Genomic DNA, 18970 nt, shown 5'->3' with positions numbered 1-18970 from the left:
ATGAAAAAAAGACATTTTTCTATCCTCTTTCCCACTGATAAGCACTATGCAAAGGACTTTATTCTGTTTTCATATCTGTAATGCTCCAGAATCAGTGCAGTGCACTCAGTTTATGCTTGTGTAAGCCAGAGCATAAACCCAGCTCTGTGTTCCTGGAATAGGCAGTGGGAAATCCTAACAAAGGTTTTGTGGCGTTTCCCAGTTTAGAGGCTGTGAAAAGGTGTTGTTCCATGTGTGACAGCATGGTAATAGATCGACATCAGCACTGTCTTCCTCTCACTCTGAGAGGTGCTCTGTCTTTCCCAGCCTTGTCTCATGGTAGGCAATTCTCCATAGGAAAAATTCCCAAGCAACCATTTCCTTCCAGAAGGCCCATCCATTGTGTCACAGTGGCAGCAAATGTAACTGCTGCCAATTCCTACAGGACTTCTAAAGCTGCTGAAAAGTATTTGCCAAGATAATTTGGTTTTCACATAAAAGTTGCCTTTGCCTGTTATTATAATAACAAACCATTCCATTTCCAATCACTGCCTGAGTGCAGGGATCAGGATAGAGAACTCCCACATTTAACTGCCAGGAACCCTTGGTGGGCCATGGCCCTGTGGATGCCAGAATATCACAAGTGATATTCACTTGTGAGGATGCTGCACTACAAAGAGTTAAAACAGACAAGATTATCCTATCTCACAAATACATCTGAGTTCACTTAATATCTGCTGGAAAGCATCTGAAAAAAGAGAGTATTGAAATATTTGACTAACCAGCTGCTAATACCCAAGGATATTTAATTATTAAAAGTAAACATGATATAATTTTAGCTTTATAAAAGCACTGGGATTTTATTTAGTACAGAATGATGCTCACTGCTTTGTATTTTTCCAGTGTTTGCTGCTGCATATTCATGTAGAACCTCATCTGCCTACACGATACATCCCATTTTGATGAAAACAATAATCACTGATTAAATAAGCAAGTGGAGTGAGCTTCAGAAATGATCAAGTTCATTACTCAAATTAGTGAGACTTTGTATAAAAATAAAAAAATCTAGATATTGGGCTGAATAGGAGCTTTTGGTTTGTTTATACCGTGTATATTTTACATCGCATGGTTTATATTCAGCAGTTTCTTTCACCATCTCTAAAATTAAATTATCAAGAGTTTTGTGCAAAAAGAGAAATTAAAATTAAATATGATTTAAAGCAACCATTCACTTAATCCAATTCACACATTCCTGTGTGCATCTGAAATTTTATTTGTGCAAGTCAATGCGAAAAATGATTTGCTAATTGTTGAGAAATGGTTTGATAGTTGTTGAGCAATAACTAAAAATGCTCAGTTTCTTCCAAGAAAGTGGGAAGAAAGAAATCTCCTTCACCCTGCTTCTGATGGCAGGGCTCTGCCTGCTGGGGTCTGTCAGTCTGGGGGTGCAGCCCTGCTGTCCTGCCACAGCAGAGACCCTGCAGCACCCCCAGGTGCCACCTGGGCCAGTTCCATGCCAGGGATGGATCCATTCAGTGCATCCCACTCGGATTTAAAGTCCATCGTGTGAGCTGGGTGTGCCTCCATCAGCTGCAACAGTCTTGCAGCTTAAGGCTCATGAGATATCATTGCTTTTCTGGATGTTAGGGCGCCACTTACCCAGCTTTAATGTTAAATTTTGGTAATTTCTCAGTTTCTGAAACATAACTTGCTCCCTGTGACTGTGCTGATGGTGATTCACCCTGATACGCCACCCTCCCTCCTCTGTCACACCAGAGCCATTCCTACCCTGCCCAGGACACTCCCAGAGCCAGCAGGAGAGCACAGCCACCAAGGACAGCTCATGCAGGACTCTGGAAACACCTTCCCTGCTCTCTCCCTGCTGCAGCTCATGCAGGACTCTGGAAACACCTTCCCTGCCCTCTCCCTGCTGCAGCCACTCTGCCTCAGCCCCTCTTTGCAGGGCCACCTCTGGCTCCTGAAGGGAAGGCAAGACAGCTGTGCACCCAAATGCTCCAGCCCAGCAGCCTCCCCAAAGCTCACAGATGTCACCCTGATTTTTTTAAAGTTTTTCTAAGTCTTCTGATGTTTACATTCTCGTAACAAACTTTCTCACACACTTTGTGTAAATAACTTACTGTTTTGCATTCTTTTATAGAAGAAGATAAATTTGATAGACTGTTAGTTTGTCCAGTGCCATTGGAGAAATAACTCTGTCATCCTCCACTGTCACTTTTAGAAATCTATAAATAGTAGAGTCAGAAATTAAAAGTGTTTTTTTTTTCCCTTGGAAGAGTTGTGTGTCTGTGTCGTGTTATTTCATGTCCTATAGTGACACACAGACACACTGGGGTTCTGTGTCAATAATGCAGCAGAAACAGCCAACACCATGCTGGGAAGCATCAGGGAGCTGAGAGCACCCTCCTCTTGCTGGGAAAGGAAGCAGGAAAGCTCCTTCTAAAAGAGCTCAAGGTATAAAGCTCAGCACTTCTGTGCCAGGGCAGCCCAGGGCTCTTCAGCTGCCCAGTGAGACCCCACTGCTGAGGCACTTGCACAAGCTCCTTCAAAAGTAAAGGGAATTTTTACAAAGCAGCCCCTTCCTGCACCTCCTCCTGGGCCTGGCACTGCCTTTGATCCTTGAGCTGCTGAACCAACCTGTCGGAGGGCATCAATTCAAAGGAGCAGAAGGCAAACCAGGAAAACGGGGTCAGGCTAATGGGATTTAACATTAATTCTGCACCAAGCCTGAAAAGATGGAAGAACAGGGCCTGGGGGGTGAAAGGGATAATGAACTGAGAGTTGATGGAAAGAAACTTAATTGGTTTTAACAACAAAAGGTCACATTTTGTTACCTTTATTTGGGTTGAGCAATGACCTTATTTTGACAATTTGTGCCACCTGATGACTTGCCCTACTCTTGGTTTTGGACTAAGTCAGTGAGGAATGCAGAGCTGGGATATGAGGCACAAGCCTGTGGCAGAGAAGATGTTTGCAATGGGGACATACAGATCCACTACCTGATATAACTGGGGCTGCTGAGAAAACAGCTGGCAGGGTGGGAGGCTGATGTCCCTGCTCACTTGTGCTCAGTGAGCTGCAATCCATACAGTCTTATTCCATCAGAAGAGAACCAGGGCTTCAACTCAAGAAAAAGCTCTAGAAAAGGCACATGAACTTGAGTGAGGCAGTCTGTCACCAGTGATCTCCTGGCACTGCCAAGTGGACAGGCTGTGACACAGAGCCATTTCCTGGCTGCCTCTCCCCTCCTGGGCTGCAGTGGTTCACAAATGACTCTCCAGGCCCTTTGTGATGACGCCCAGCACTGGTACCTCGTGACACACCACATCTACCAGTTTCCCACAGAGAAGAAAGATCAGGGTGTTTGAGCCTCCAGCTGTAGCTCTACAGCTGCCACCTGTAACACAACTTGAGCTCCTGGGAACAGCTCCAGTGCCTACACATCACCAGCTGTACAAAGGTTTAGCAATGACCCTCACAGGGCAAGCAGAGCCACGGTCCCTGCAGGCCCTTGCCATGGAAATCAGCTGAAGCTACCTTGCACCTGACTGGCACAGTGCATCCCATCACATGAATTCCATGATCTGAGCCACTGCCAAAACATCTGAGGCTGCCTCAATTAAAGCCATAAGGTGACACAAATAACCAATTTGGATTTATAGACCTTTTGGTCTTCATCTGTCCCAAGAATGCATTGTTGCAAGATTACCTGCTAGAAGTGACTTTGGGGCAGCAAACTTTTAAACCAAGATCAACTCTGCATTTGGAAAAGACTTGGCCCCAAACCAGTTCCTAATGTGGCAAAGAGTGCAATTATCCTGATGAAAGCTTAGGGATGCTTGTGCCTACAGCTGGTTCATCAAGTAATGCTGAATGATGGATATAATTAAACTGCGTGCAGCAGAGTGGAATGTGCCACAATGAACCATTTAGGGCCTCATGCCCTCCCATCAGCCTGGAGCTACAGATGGGCCATCACAGACAGTCAGTGGCATTCAGCTCTGCTATTTATACAGGCAGATTCAGAGGTGTCATACAAATGCTGTGTGCAGGTTGAGCAGAAAAGGAGTCTTCCACTGTAGTAAGGTGCAATTGTAAAAGCCAGCTAGTCCCTAATTCCACCTCGGATTGCACAGCAAAATGTCAGTCTGGGATTTCTGATTTCTGCACTGCCAGGTCAATGCTCCCACAACATCTCAAGATACAAAGTTTTACCAGTTTGCTCTAGTCAGGACCAGAAAGAAAAATAAAAAGAAGCTTTGGAAAAAGAGACGCATTCTGCAGCAGATTCCTGAGGGGGAAGAACATCACACACAGAGGGGCCCAAGGACACCCTGCACAGAGGTGCCCAGCTCTCTTGTGAGCCACCCAAGCTCTGCAGCACTGGACAGGCTCACAGATCCTGCATTTGGTCTACAGAACTGTGAAAGCTGAAAAATCTTCAACATCAAATTCAACTCTTAGATTTTAGCCCTATTTTCAATGGAAAGAATTTATTCATCTCTCCCTCTCCTTCCTATTTCTATATCACCACTAAAAGACTGAATCAAAACAACATTTTGGCTCACCCTTTAATGGCCTTTTGATTCACAACTATTTAAGAGTGACTTGGGAAAGGTATAACAGCACATGTTGTGTTATCCTCACTTTGAAGTGCCACCAGATATTATTTTGCAGCTGTTTTATTGTAAGTGGCATCCTGAAATCTAAACAAAAGAGTGTCTTAATGGCAATTTCAGCAGATTTTTAATTTCCTGAGAGAATTCAGCGGGACCACGAAGGGAGAGCACATTTAAAATGCAATGCCTTTATAGGAACATTTCCCTCTTTCAAGCACTTCTAGCTTTTGGAATTTTCATAATGATTTCACTGAACTTTCTAAAAAAACCCAACAAAACTCAAGCGAGTTGAAGACACGTTAAAGTTTCTGCTCACAAACCCCAGGTAAACACCACAAGGACCTGTTCCTCTGCAGCTTCTGTTACTCACCTCAGACTTAATCCAAAGTAAAAGTCACTTGGAGCAAAGTTGTGGGAGAGCACACAAGGGACAAGGTCATACCTGGGATTTCCCTGATGATCAACATCCCACTGCAGCTCAAACTCCACTGGAGCTTCTTGCCCACGAATGCAGTGGGCAACTAAATTCCATGGGAAGGGCTTGCCAGGATGGGGCAGCTAGTGGGGGATTTTTCTAACCATGGTTTTAAAGTACAAGAGCCATTCTGCACAAAGGACTCTTTTCTTGGCTTGGTCACCTCACACTATTTGTCCACAAAGACAAGTTGTAAATGAAAAACAGGTTTTGCAAGCATCTCTGGAGCTGTGAAGGAGAAATACAGAGCTGGCCAGATCCCTCATGCTGCTCATTGCCTTCCTCTGCCCCAACACATCGGTCACCCTCACAAAAATACTGTTCCAGGCATTACTGGAGCATCCTGATGACAAAAGATGGAACTTTAGTGCACATCATCACAACATTTGTGCTGTTACTGTTTATAGATCAGACTGAATGGCAAACGAATCCAGGGCAGACTCACATTTAACTCTTTTTAGGAAACAGACTTTTTTCTCAGTCATAAATAAGTAAAAAATAAATTACATCCAGAAAGCAAATGGCAAACAGATGAAAACCCTTTGGCTCTTTGTTTGGGGACCTCCCTGTGAGCAGCCCCAGAGCCAAGCCAGAAGAGAAGGGGCCGCCAGCCAGGCATCCCAACAGAGGCTGCAGTGCCCATCAAACTGCAGCTCTGGCATCTGGGGCTCTCATCTGCCAGGCAGATCCCCCAGGGGTCCAGACACCAGCTCAGATGCTTCAGTTCTCCATGTTCAGCACTGCAATCAACAGTGCCAATGCTGCCAAGTACAAGAGCACTTTGAGTAAAAATCCTATTCTAAAACTGTGTCTTATTGACACATCTTTAATCTGCAGGCACGGTAAAGATGCCTGGACAGCCAATTCCACTTTGGGGTGCATTTATTTCTGTTACCAGGCTCGGGCTATGGAGCACATCTGAGAACTACTAAATACCAAGAGGAGTTACTATGAGCTGCAGATGTCAGTTTCCCAGAGCAAAAGCTGCTTTATATCCTTAAATCCAGGAGGGGAGGGCAGAAGGAATAACAGCTGCTGTGGCTGCACAGAGAAAGGGTGGGCCTCCCATCACTAACATTTGCCAGCTTGAAAAAAACATTATGTTAACATCACAGGGAAATAAAATTTTAAAGCCACAGTAATTCCCACATTTTACCCCACCCATTTGTTACCGTGCACAAAACCACTGCTTTGCCAACCATTGATAACTTAACAGTGAAACAGAGAGGTAGAACAGCAAATCAAAAAGATAACTTTCAAAATAAATATAAATCTCAAGCAAATGTGCTGGCAAAGTGAGGAAAGAAGAGAAGAAAAGGTTATTTGAGGGATTAAAGAAAGAAGCAAATCTGAAATTCTCAGAGAATGCAGATTCAAGAAAAACACTGATAAAGCTCCTTTTGGACAGGAAAAAAAGATTTCCTGTGAAGCATTAAGAGTGGATTGACATCTGGCTTGGCAGATAACAATATTCTGGGCAAACAAAGCCAAATACAATGTCGGTGACAATCCTGATAAAAACCTCAGGCACTGGCATCTTAACAGATGTTGTAGTGCAAAAGCTACCTGAGCTGCACTCCCTCTGGATGCAGGGAGAGGACTGAGCACTGCTTCAGCCCAGGATAACATTCCAAAGGGCACTTTAGAGAACACTGTCCTATTTGCCTAGTGCCTGGTACATTATTCTAATGGCAAGGCTTGCTTTTCAGATCAGCACTGCAACACTTCACATGGGGTGTAAGGTCAAACTCAGCCCTGGAAAGTCAGTATCCTTTATCCAGGCTTTCATGTTCAGCACCAATTTATGTAGTGCCAGAAAGGAGATATCTCTAGAGGACAGCTCTGAAGTCTGAATCTCAGTGAGACATAGAATTGTTAAATTAAGTCCAGTCAAATTGATGAGAAGTGAGACAGAGAGAAAGTTGAACTGCCTTTTGAGCCAATGGCTTTACCTTACTTGCCACTGCACAGCTCTCATCAGCTCTGCTGGCTTTGGGATTTCTGAGCTCACAGCCATCAAGAGGGCACAACTGGGTCTCAGATATTTCTCCCAGAGCTAGAGTGCTGTATGTGAAAGCCAAGAGCTTTGTTTCAGTTCTAAAAGGAGATTTTCCTGTATTTCCAATATTGCATTTCAAGCCTGCACATGGCAAAAGCTGAGATGTTTTGCAAGAGCAGCTGGGTAGCTCCAGTCTGGTGTACCACTCCAGGCGAAGTGTATTCTCTTTTCTTCTCCCTGTCACCTGCTCCAAAGGTGGTGTCATTTGGTCACAGGTGAAATTGGGCAGGTCATGGTGAACTTGACAGAACAGTTTCTATAGAATGGTAGTCACCCACGCTTTGCAGGGGATGAAACTGAGCCAGTGGCAGAAACAAGGACGTGATCTCCCAGGTAGTTCTAGCACATGAAAAATAACTTGAAAAAGTGCTAAAGCAATTTTCCCAAAGGTTGAACTTTTCCTAAAATCTGTTGGTTGTAATTATTTTCACCTACCACAAGAAGAAAACCTCAAGACCTCTTTCCTGCACTCCCACCTTTTCGCTCTTGCTCTTGGCAAATACTCTCTGGCCCAGAGAAAGTCATCACTTTGGTTTTTTATCAACCAATGTCACCTTGAGCAACAGAGGGCAATACAATGAAGCAAGTGCAGGTCAGTCAATAGTTATTTGCCAGCTCAGTTTTTTAAATTTCTGTATTATTCTGGTTGGCAAAGAATCTCCATATTGGCACCTGCTTAGAGGACCAGGGCCAGTCAGATTATCCCATTTACTCCCTGCAGTGTGCAGTACCTCGGTGCTATTTTTATGATGATGCACCTTCCATTCAAGTGCCAGACCCAAATTTCTACTGAACATGTCTCATTTAAGTGAGGCTTCCCAACACAGGCTTTTAGGGAAAGCACACAACTTCATCCTAAAATAATGCCAAGCAGCAAAACACAAGTAGTTTCACTGGGTTTCATTTAAGTTCTTTTGTTATACCTGATTGTCCATAATGGAAAATATAGTTGTATCTGCATTCTGGCTCCATCAATAAGACACTTTATTTTCTTACTATTCTGAAGCACTCCCCAAGCTTCTGCTAATAATTTTGCTTGACCTTTATTAAAGACCAAGCATTAGCTGGCAATTAGATTTTGTGATCCCTTTGGTGATTGAGGCTCAGTGATTTACTGTAAATTACAAATAGTTCAAATGTTTCATTATGTTTATTCTTTATACAAGCTCTGTGGCCAGGTAAGCACTGACACGATATTCACTGTTAAATGATCTCATTAAACTTCTTAATTTAAGTGGTGCAACACTTCACCTGCCACATTATCCAAGGACTACTGCAATGCACATTAAACATTCAGCATGAATAGATGCTCTACCATAGTTCACCTTGTTGGGAGTGAAATTTCAGTCCCTGAACATAAGGTTGACTACTTTATGCTGTTTGTCAGAGACAATAAATAATGCAAATAGATAGCCATGTAAAGTAAGAGGCTGAAGACATCATTAGCTTTCCCATAAGGTTTTGAAAGAGGGTCTCAAAAGAAGGCTTTAAATTATGGAAAAATACCACGAAAATTAAAAGTAAGTTAAGGAAAAGGAAGGAAGGTGCTGTTTTTTTTCTTCCATTTCTTTATGAATGCAATGACTGCGAGAGATGATTTCTTGAGACCCCTCCAAATCTGTTCCTTTTTTATTCATGAGCCCAGAGCAAAAGGAGGGGCAGTCACACAACCTTCCATCCCTGAGTTGCTTGAGGAGGTTTGTCTTTAACCATTCCAGCCCTCCTTTTCCTGCTGAGAATGTTTAACAGAGCTGAATGAAGTCAAGGGTGGATAATGCACCACATCTTTTCACTTAGCCCAATAAATAACATATTGCCTCATGATTAAAGGGAAGCACTTTTGTTGGAGGCACCTTTATGTCCAGACTGTTTGCCAGTGGTTTGTACTGCAGTAAGAAGGAGAAGCACATGGGTTAGAACTTTCTCTGTGCTAGTGCTGGACCTACAGACTCCACAAACAAAACATTCAGGCATGAGGAGGAATAATAAGGCTATCTGGATTTTCCTGGCATGCATATGTTTTATTTTACACATTTTTAATTGTTTCCCTCACAAAATGAATAGTTCTAATATTTTTCTCCCATGCCTTTATACTTTATGATGCTTAACATCTGCTTCTGGACGTCTCTCCTGAAGGATGAAAGGCTCCTGGCAATTCTACTGTAGACTGTGAACAGACCAGACTGCTCCCTGGACAGATTTAGGCTTCATCATATTGTATTAACCCCACATATTGAGTATGGCTTTTTGACTTAGGAGGCTGGATTAGCTTTTATTATCAGAAGAGAAGTAGTAAAGGTTTCAGTATTACAGATGGAATGGCAGATGGGAAGCAAAAGCTTAATATGAAGCAGCTCTGGATAAAAACTATTAATCTACAAAATTCATATGTTCTTATTCAGGGAAACCTAGCAAAACCCACTGCAGTATGACTAACCAGAGAGAAGTGTAAAGTGCCCCTAGCCCATTATCTGACAAATCATGGCATGGGGTCTGAAAGAAAATAAAGAATCTCCCAAACACCCTCTTTACTATTTCCTGGGAAAACAATCAGCTCTCTCTGGGTTATGCAGGGAGGTAATGCCTTCCTAAAGATTATAAATCATAATAATTTATAGCACCTCCACCATGAAAATTAAATGGACTCATATATATATTTGATGAGACAAGACTTTCCATGGTTTATAGCTGTAATATTCCATATTAAAAGAAATACTTAATGTTACTTGTAAGTCACTGCCAGTGAAGTTGGAGCACTAAAAAGGTTTATTATTTTTTTGTTGAAATGCATCATGGGATGAAGAGGAAGCATGTTCCCTTCAGTGCTGGTAACAGAGTGCTTTGGCAGGAAGGGAAGTGAGCACTTCAGAGCCTGCCTGGGTGCTGAGAGCCCCCAGGAAGCCCCCACAGAGCTCTGAGAGCGGCTGCAAGGGGCAAGCACGACCTTCCAGAGTTCCCCCTCTGAAGAAACAGTGCCTGGAATTTCTCCAGCAGAGGCAGAATGACTGCAAGACAGCACGGCACTCTCACACAGACTCCACTAACACTGAACCAACTGCAGTCTGCCCCACAAAGCCAGTGGCTGTTGTTGGCCATGTCTGGAAGCCACTGATCCCACCTGGCCCTGGGGTTTGATTTGCTCCCCAGGGAACTTGGAACAGTTCAGACTGCCCCAGGTCATGGCATCAGCACTACACAGTGGCTGGGGTGGGCTCAGCAGCACAGGATAACTGGACACACCTGCTGGCACTAGAGTACAACCATACCAGACCTTCAGCACTCTCCTACAATTTATCCTGTTTAATTCACAGAGCCATCACCTACTTATTCCTTTATGGTCCTTCATTAGTCCACTTTTCAGCATCAATACAGCATTCCTCACCAGGAAAGTGAATAATCAGGAATAACAAGCTAGGTTTTCCCAAAACTCAAGAGATATACAGAAAACTATATACTTTCCCTTATAAGCAAGGTTGATATGCCAAAATTGTTAGTTCTCTCCCTGTTGCACATCACAAGTGTTTAAATAGTATGGTTTCTTAATTCAACTCCCCATGTTCTAATATCAAGGCAGTCTCAGTAACTCTTGTGCTCTAATCTTTCTCCCCAAAATGTGTTGCGTTTCACTGAGAGTGCTTAGAAATGGGCATCAGCAATAAAGCCTTTTGTCAGCCCTCACAAAATCCTTCCTAAGGCATAGGCTCAGGAGTTTTGTCACTGTTCACTTAGTGGCAATTTCTGTCCAAAGAGCACCTTCAGGAAGGGATGCAAACTTTGAGAGAGATCTTGGAGAAACCTCACCAGTGGAAGCATATTTCTCTTCCAGGAGTATTAAAGCCATGATTTGTATCATCACTCATCAGGAAATCGCCCTGAAATCAAGAAAGTCACTTCCCCTTTCATTGGCTCATTTCAGCATAGAGGAAAACAGAAGCCACAAGAATTTTGTGTTTCCTTCTTCTTAATAACTCTTACAACCTAAACGTAAAAACAGTTTCAGGACACTTGGGGATTTTTTGGGTGGCTTTGTTGTTGTTGTTGTTGGGGTTTTTTGTGGGTTTTTTTGTTTGGGTTGGGGTTTTTAACAGACTATCTACTTTTGCACAATGTAGCAAACTTACTGAACGCAGCTCTGAGACCTGAGTGACGTAAATCCAGAAAGAATATAATTTCATTTAAAATGACAAGCCTTATCATGTGATGGTGTGTGAAATTCATATCCTGATGCCATCTGAATGAGGATATTCAGGCAACGGTTGGTGCTGAAGATATAATTGACTCCTAGCAACTTATATGTCACTTCTACAGCCATTATCTTCCACAGTAAAAGTACTAAAAGAAGGGAGAGGAGTACCTGAATCTATATTCATACCTTCAACCCTAGCTGAGACATCAAATGACACTGTTAATCAGAGCCCTGGGAGGGAGGAATCTCTCCATGCCTTGGTTTCATTTGCTGAGCTCCAGCACTTTTGGCTACTTTCCTCATCCTCTCTTGCAGGTAGCCCTTTTGTTGGAAATAATGACTAACTGGAGCAGCCTCTCAGCTCCCCCCCAGGCAAAGGGAAGACACACAGAGTACAGGCAGGTGGTTGAATACTTGGCTAAATTGTGGCTGTCAGACACCAGCTCACCAACAGGAGTTTTCTGCTGTAAAACAAAAGGAACTGCTCCTATGCTTCTTGCAGCACAGCACAGACATGACACTGCTTATCTCCATACCTCCTTTAGGAACAAAACACGTGCATCCTTAAAATACTCACTGTACCTGATCGGGTAGTCAGCAGCACTGAGGTTAATGAAGAAATCCCAGGGCCAGTCACTCATCTCCATTAAGTCCTTCATGGTCTGCAGGTAGGTGGTCAGAAGGCTTGCTCCTCCCCAGATTGTGGCCATTCTCCAGGAGGTGACTCTCACATTTGGGTACTGGCTGGCAAACTGCAGCACTTGCCGGTGCAAGTAATTAGATCGCTTTACAGGAGAGAAGAGTGATACATTCAAGTTATTCAGCCCAAAATTGTCTCTCCCTGTAGTCACTAAAGGCCTACCCTACTTCTTGACTCACTGAGTGCTGCCATTGCTTTGCCCTCACTTACTATTTCACACAAACTTCTTTCCCTAAATGTACAGAGAGCCCTGGTTAATATTTTTTATTACAACTACAGTAAACACTAACCAGTGTGATTAGCTTTATTCACCATTTGTCATCACAGAGCCCAAAGGGCTTTTGTAAAGGAGGTGGCTGCCACCACCTCCCTTTTACTGTGTGTCACTTGGCCAAGGCACCTCAGGTCAGCTCTCCATCCAGTGGGCCACCTCACACTACATCAACTTATCAGTTACTGCTAACTAAATGTACAACAGACAGACAAGGGGAGATACTCATCACAGAGGAGGAGAAATGAAGGCTGTTACATAAATAAGATAACAAGAAAGAAAATTTAAGAGGGGAAAAAAAAAAAAAGAGGCTTCCAAACATGTAACAGATGGAGAGACAAAAAGTGAGGTGCACTTTGTGCAGCAGAGGTAAAGGGAAGATGAAGAAGATGACAAGGATGGGTAGACTGACAGATGGTGAGACAGGCAATTTATAACCAGTGATATATTACCTTGTCAACATGAATGTAATAGAAATGGTCTTTATGGTAAATAGCCTTAAACATGCGCTGCAGCTGCCGGGAAGCTCTGCCATGAACAACCAAGACAAATGCGATCCTGACTGGGTTGGCTGGCATGAATTCTACGGAGTCCTCATCCCACTGAACATTGTTGTTGGCTTTTCCTGTTCAAAAACAAAACACAGGACATCTCTGAGTGTATCCACAGGGCAGGGAGCAGACAGCAGTACACATTCCACCTCGGCTCCTTCTTCTAAGGCCCTTTGTAGGGCAGGGTGAGAACTCACGCGGGGTGCCAGCCTGTGTCCCATGCAGTTTGTACCCCTCTGCTTTGTCCCCACACAGGGCCACCACCCCTTGGGCAGCAGCCCGTGCCCACAGGACTCATCCTGAACAAGGCTGCACAAGCACAGACAAGTACCCAGGTGTTCATGAGTTGTATCCTGCTCCACCTGAGTACAGACATCTGAACCTCCAAAGGAATCCCCTCCAAGTTTGTAACCAGTGTCCAAAGTATTCAAACACTGCCAAGGCTGGTGTTCCCCCAGAAGGAAAACCCCTTTTTAGCCAAACCTGCTTCTTCCCATGATCAGCTCAGCTCTGCTGAGAAGCTGCTGGAACTCTGCTACTGAACAGCTGCTGAGGATTATTGACAGATAGCATTTATTTGTAACAGCAGATGTGCCCTGGAACATTTAAATGCAACCTGCATGTCTTCACTTTTTCATGGAGGAGTGGGGCTCTTCCAGTATAATTTAAAATACCTGTTCATTTTTTTTTTAAACAGAGTAATTTTTGGTCTTCCTTTTCTAAAGCAAACACCATTGTGTGAGGTTCAGACAGGATGTGCTGATAAACAGAAGAGCTGGAGGGACATTTCTAATAAGAAGTTTAAAGTACTTTGGTTTTGGTTTGTGTACCCACTCTGCAATTCAAAAACCAGAACACAATGTAAGAAAAACATAATTTTATCCAAAACACGACATTCATTCTTCCATGAAACAACATCATTCTTCAGTGCTCTGACCTTGTAAGGACTTTTCTCAACAAAAATGATTTAGAAAGAACCTGAAATTTTGAATATTAGCAAACGAAGAAGGAAGGTACCTCCAAGCCAAAAAATCTTCTTCCTGCCCAAATTTTCCTCTTGCAAATTTTAACTTTATTATTTTTTAAATGAAAGGAGTAGTGTTGTCTTAAAAGATACCTCATGTGTGTCCCCCCTGCCAGAGGTACAATTTTCAAATTTCTAAGATCTGAGCTGTTACCAGTTTCTGCACTTAGTGCCTTTTGTGAAGCCCCTTTCTCCTCCCACCTCCACATCCCCACCACCTCGAGGCTCCTTCTGCAGACAGTGGAGACATTTGCTCCAGGCTGTAGGACAAATCTGAGGCTGTTCCTGGGCTCAGTTATCAGACAGCCTGAGAGCAGCTACAAAGCCCACTGCACCTTCCAAAACATCTCCTACAGTTATTAAAAACACATGTTCATGTTTGATTTGATATAAGGAACATGACAGAAGACATTTGCCAAGAGTGAAGTGAGACTAAAAGAAAGGGAAAGACACTTTTTCCCCAGGTTTTTGAAACTGGAAACATGTTGGTAAAAGTAAACAATACCAAAAGCTTTCTTCTTTTCCAAATGTAATAACTACAAAATAAAAGTTGGACATAGAAAAAAGACCTTTGCCTAATCCTTCATGGGCATCTCCTCCTTGTTCAACACAGTAGTATAAACTTGGAAAAAACAGACCAACTGAATGTTTGCACTGTTGAGGTGATCAAACAATCTGATCCCCTTAATTGTACTGAAATGCCCTCGAGTAATTGGAACACTCCTTTCAGCCATGACAGAGAGATCCTGCTGCCATGGGAGCAGCACATCCCAGAAGGGAATGCTTCCAACATCTCCCACAACTCTCCCTTCAAGCTTCTCCTCAGCAGAGCTTCCCTAGCACACTTCTCCAAGTCAGAGTCTGTTTTTCCCAGGAAAGCTGTCCATGTCAGAGGTGCCCCCTGTGCCCAGAATGGGGCTCTTTGCTGACTGTGGCAAGAGCTACAAGGCAGTGGTGTCACTGTCCAGGAGCACACACAGATCCCCAGCAGCACAGAGCCTGCACAGCCCCACAGGCTCCCAGCACACCCTCCCTGTCCACAGCCCCTCAGGAACATCTCTGTGCAGTAGTGCTGCTCATTAATTAATGCAACTTTATTGCTCCCTGTTGTGTTCAGAAATTATGAGACTTCCAGCCCCATAAGTCTTTCTTAACTTTACATGGGGCACAAACAATTTAAATGACATTTAAAGAAATTAAAAAACCCTCCACCAACGGTTCACTAGGACTCAGAGGAGTATTAAAGCATTAGAAACATAGCTTAAATTTAATTTATTCTATGATTTGCAGTTTGTTTATTATGGCCATTAGCCTATGCCCAGTTCTACTCTTTTCTCCTGTGCAGCTGATGAGCTTTGCCATGCACATGCTCAGGGTTCTCAGAGTGACAGGGACAAAATGGGACTGTGAGAGAAAGAAAATGTGCTTGCAAAGAGAACTGACAGGGGAATGAAGGGCAATTGCAATTGCAAAAACAAGCCATTTTTCTTTTAAACTGTTTTCATTTCAAGCTGATGATGTCCCATCAATGAACTCAAATATTTTTAGTGGTTTTCATTACGTTTTTGGATACCTCTTTTGAAATCAGTGATTTTCTGCAATGATATGCAGAAGGTGAGGGGAATTTAAAATAGTCATATTGTGGGCCTTTTATTTTAATCCAACTTGCTGTCAATACCCACACTATCATTTATCTAGCAATTACTGAGAACAACATCCTCTCAAATTTTCACCTGAAATGCCACCTCACTGCATCAGTTTTCTCTAAAAAATTCCTGCAGTAACTAATTTTGTTCTCTTCTGTTTTCCTTCTCTAACCTTTTTTTTTTTTTCATATGCTAGTTTCCTTCCTTCTCTTTCAGGTTTTGGATTTTTATACTTGCATTTACCACCTGCATACTATTATTGCTTTTTAAATATAATCCTATTCGTGGCTGCCTGGAGTTTCACAAAGGAAGAATGCTACACTTTTTCCATCTGTCAGACTATCTGCTACTTTGCTCTATACTGTCACTTCCCTGGTTTTAGCTCATGGCTGCTTAGCACCCTCTATTTTGCAGACTACTTCACTGATAAAGAACCAGCCTGGTTTGCAAAGAAGATGAAATTAGCAGGAAACATCCAGTTGAGGCTCTGCTTACTAAAAAATACAGTAGGACTTCAGATCTGTATGAGCAATGTCAAGACCTGAATAACTCCAGCCACTTCATTTCTGTAAAACTCATGGAGACCAAAGCCTAGCTCATCATGTCAGTGCCTACATATTAATGAGCTGCCTCAGGTAGGAGCTCATCCTCTTCAGGCTGGGTGGACAGGATACACAGAAAATGCATAAGATGACTTCACTTAACATCCTACCATTCACTAGTGATAAAAATCTAAAAGGATTTTAAGGAAGCACTTGGATTTGACAGCCACTTCAGTACCTCACTACACTGCATTCTCCCCCTGCTCTAAAGCTCAACCTGGGTGCTGATTCCAGCTCCACCCTCAGTCACTTCAGTCCTGCAAAAAGCAGCTGCCAAGATCACCTTCTTCTCACCCAGCAGCTACAGAGGATTTATGGACAGCTTCTTTCCTCTGCAGCACTCCCTATTCCCAGCCTTCACTGCACTTGTCACCTCTCAACATTCCATCATCTGCCTTTCCAAGAAAAATCAGTCAAGCCAACTCAAGAGAGTTCCCATCTCCTCCTGCACAGGTCACTTGGGGCAGTCTCAGTGGGACTGGAGGTGCACTCATCTCACCTAGCAAGCTTCTCAGGGTGTGGGTATTGCCTGTTCAATGAAGCTTCCTACATGTTTAGGGAATTTCCTTTTCCTGGGATAATTTACACAGACCAATGCTTTACGGACCTTAATAAAAAGCCCACAATGTCAATAGAAACTAAAGCAAAAACCATCAATGCTTTATAAACCATAATAAACCCCCACAATGTTAATACAAAATAAAACAAAACTCATGAAAAATGCGATTGTTACAGTTCCATATTGGGAGCACAGCTCTACCCTCAAAATTGCTTTGCACATATGAGTCAGTGAGGAGAGTGAATGGAACATCCTCCTTATGGCCATCTGGCACAGGTGGAACAGCCCTGGCCTTGAAGCAGGATTTGTCTCAAGCTCCCTCAAAGTTTGCTGTTTCATTACACAATGGGAACAGAGGATAGAAGAACAACTTCTCACGTTGCCTCCCTCCAGAGAAACTGGAACCTCAGCAGAAGGGGAAGTGCACACACAAGCTCATCTTCCAGCCCTTGTATCAAAGAGCATTTATTGTGCTACCTCCACTGAAACAAAACCACAGCACTTTGCTCTGTCACCAAATGTCTTTCACAAACTTACTAAGGAAATCTCCCCTTCTGCTTCCTGTTCAAAGCCTGACAGGACTGACATCAACGTGCTAGCAGGAAAACCTGCACCTCTTTTTGAAGATAACAGGAGAATCTCAGCTCTAGTGCAATTTTAGCTTGTATTTTCTCTGTCCAGAGAAATCAATACTCATAATTAAGAGCTTAATCTTCAACTTGCACTATTACTGAATTTCAGAATAATGAAGACAGTGCAATCATTTTCACATTTGTTGTGATGCCACATTATGCTCAATCACCCTCCATTATAACTCAGAGCCAGCCTGCTGATCTCTTACCTCTACTGTTAATTAATGGGATCACACTTCCCCAGCAGCACAAAGCAATCTTTCAGTCTATTTTGTGAGCCATCTTATGTTTTGTAAATCAATCCATCACCTTCTGTTTTCAGTTTGGTATTGTCCTGGCAGTCCAACAGATTTCCTCTGCACAGAGATAGCTGGATGCTGCTGACTCCATCTGAGCACAGCTGTGTGTGTACCCTGTGCCTTGGTCCATGAATCAATGGACAGAGGACATTAGTAGAGCTATTGCTGTGTAGTTCAGCAGAGTATTTGCTGCTATTACATCCATAAATGCAATCAGGAGCCCTGTCATTACAGCAGGAATATGAGCCATAATCACTCCAAAGAGGCAGAGCTCTGTAGTCCCTACTTAAACTCCTAGGAGCAGCTCCATTCCCTTCAGTGGGACCACTTCTGCAACAGCCAGCTGAGTGGTGGTTGCTGAACTCAGATTTCCACTATAAACTCCTTTTCAATTGCTCACAACTCAACAACACAGCAGGTTGAAAATTTCCAGGCTTGGGTTTAATCTAAAAACATTTTCCATTTTGATTAGAGCACAAACAGGTTTGCCTTGTTCAAATGGTGGCAAGACCAAAAATAAATAAATAAATGCAATGTTTCCACTTAGGACACAAAAATTTTGTATCAGACCTAGTAATAGAAGTAGTTGGAGGGTTATATAAAAACCACAAAAAATGTCACTGAGCAATTTACCAGTGAGCCAGGACCTGATGAGAAGTCGTTGTCTGAGGGTTTGATAGCAGCAGCATTGCCCTGGGCTGAGCCAGGACTCCTGCTGGAGCTAAGCCCCAGTGGTCCATCACAGCAAGTGCATCTCTTGCCATCAGGCTCAAGAGGGGAAGGGAAGGTCTGACTTGCTGCAGTACCCTCCAGTGAGGACACCCTGCACAGGAGAGGTGACTTCTGAAGTGTTTGTTAACTGTAATTAGATGAAAACACAATTTTTTCCTATGCCAGCAACTAGAAAACTTTCTTTAGCAACATTAGTCCCACTTTTGGGATGCCAATTTTCACTTCCAGTCTAAGAAATGATTCACTTGTTTCCATAGTGGTCTTTGTGGAGATCTTCAAAGAAAAGATTGCAGGTGAGCACTGATATATCCATTTTAAATTATTACAATTATTTATATGTAAAATGCCCACTGGTCTCTGGTCTGTTCACTGTACAGAAGATTCCTCCGGTAAATAAGATCTCTACCACAAAGTGGAATCAGCAATTCATGTGTCCATTGAGCCCAGCACATCCACTGCCCAGGCCAGTGAGGGGCTCTAGCAAAGAAAACCAAGCTCCTGAAGGAGAAAATTAACATTACTGGTCATAGATGTGGCTTTTCCTTGTGGGTTTTAACTTAGCAAAGTAGGGGAGGTGGAATCAGTTGAGATGATCTTCTGCACATCCCAGGCATGGGG

General features: G+C 43.1%; 1 protein-coding gene across 4 annotated transcripts in view; it reads right to left on the bottom strand.

Moving 5' to 3' along the window:
- Window positions 1–18970, bottom strand: part of XYLT1 (xylosyltransferase 1) — a 176735-nt gene that overhangs the window by 50042 nt on the left and 107723 nt on the right. For all 4 annotated transcript variants that reach the window (XM_050980046.1, XM_050980047.1, XM_030229597.2 and 1 more), the window contains 2 exons: window positions 12760–12932; window positions 11919–12121 (listed from right to left, as the gene is read on the bottom strand). In XM_050980046.1, the coding sequence (XP_050836003.1) occupies window positions 11919–12121; window positions 12760–12932 (376 nt within the window). The remainder of the gene's footprint in view (window positions 1–11918; window positions 12122–12759; window positions 12933–18970) is intronic.

Source organism: Serinus canaria, chromosome 14 (genome assembly GCF_022539315.1).
Source record: "Serinus canaria isolate serCan28SL12 chromosome 14, serCan2020, whole genome shotgun sequence".
Classification (NCBI taxonomy): Eukaryota; Metazoa; Chordata; class Aves; order Passeriformes; family Fringillidae; genus Serinus; species Serinus canaria.
Note: the sequence above shows the minus strand (reverse complement) of the source record. Positions and strands in the feature narration are given on the sequence as shown.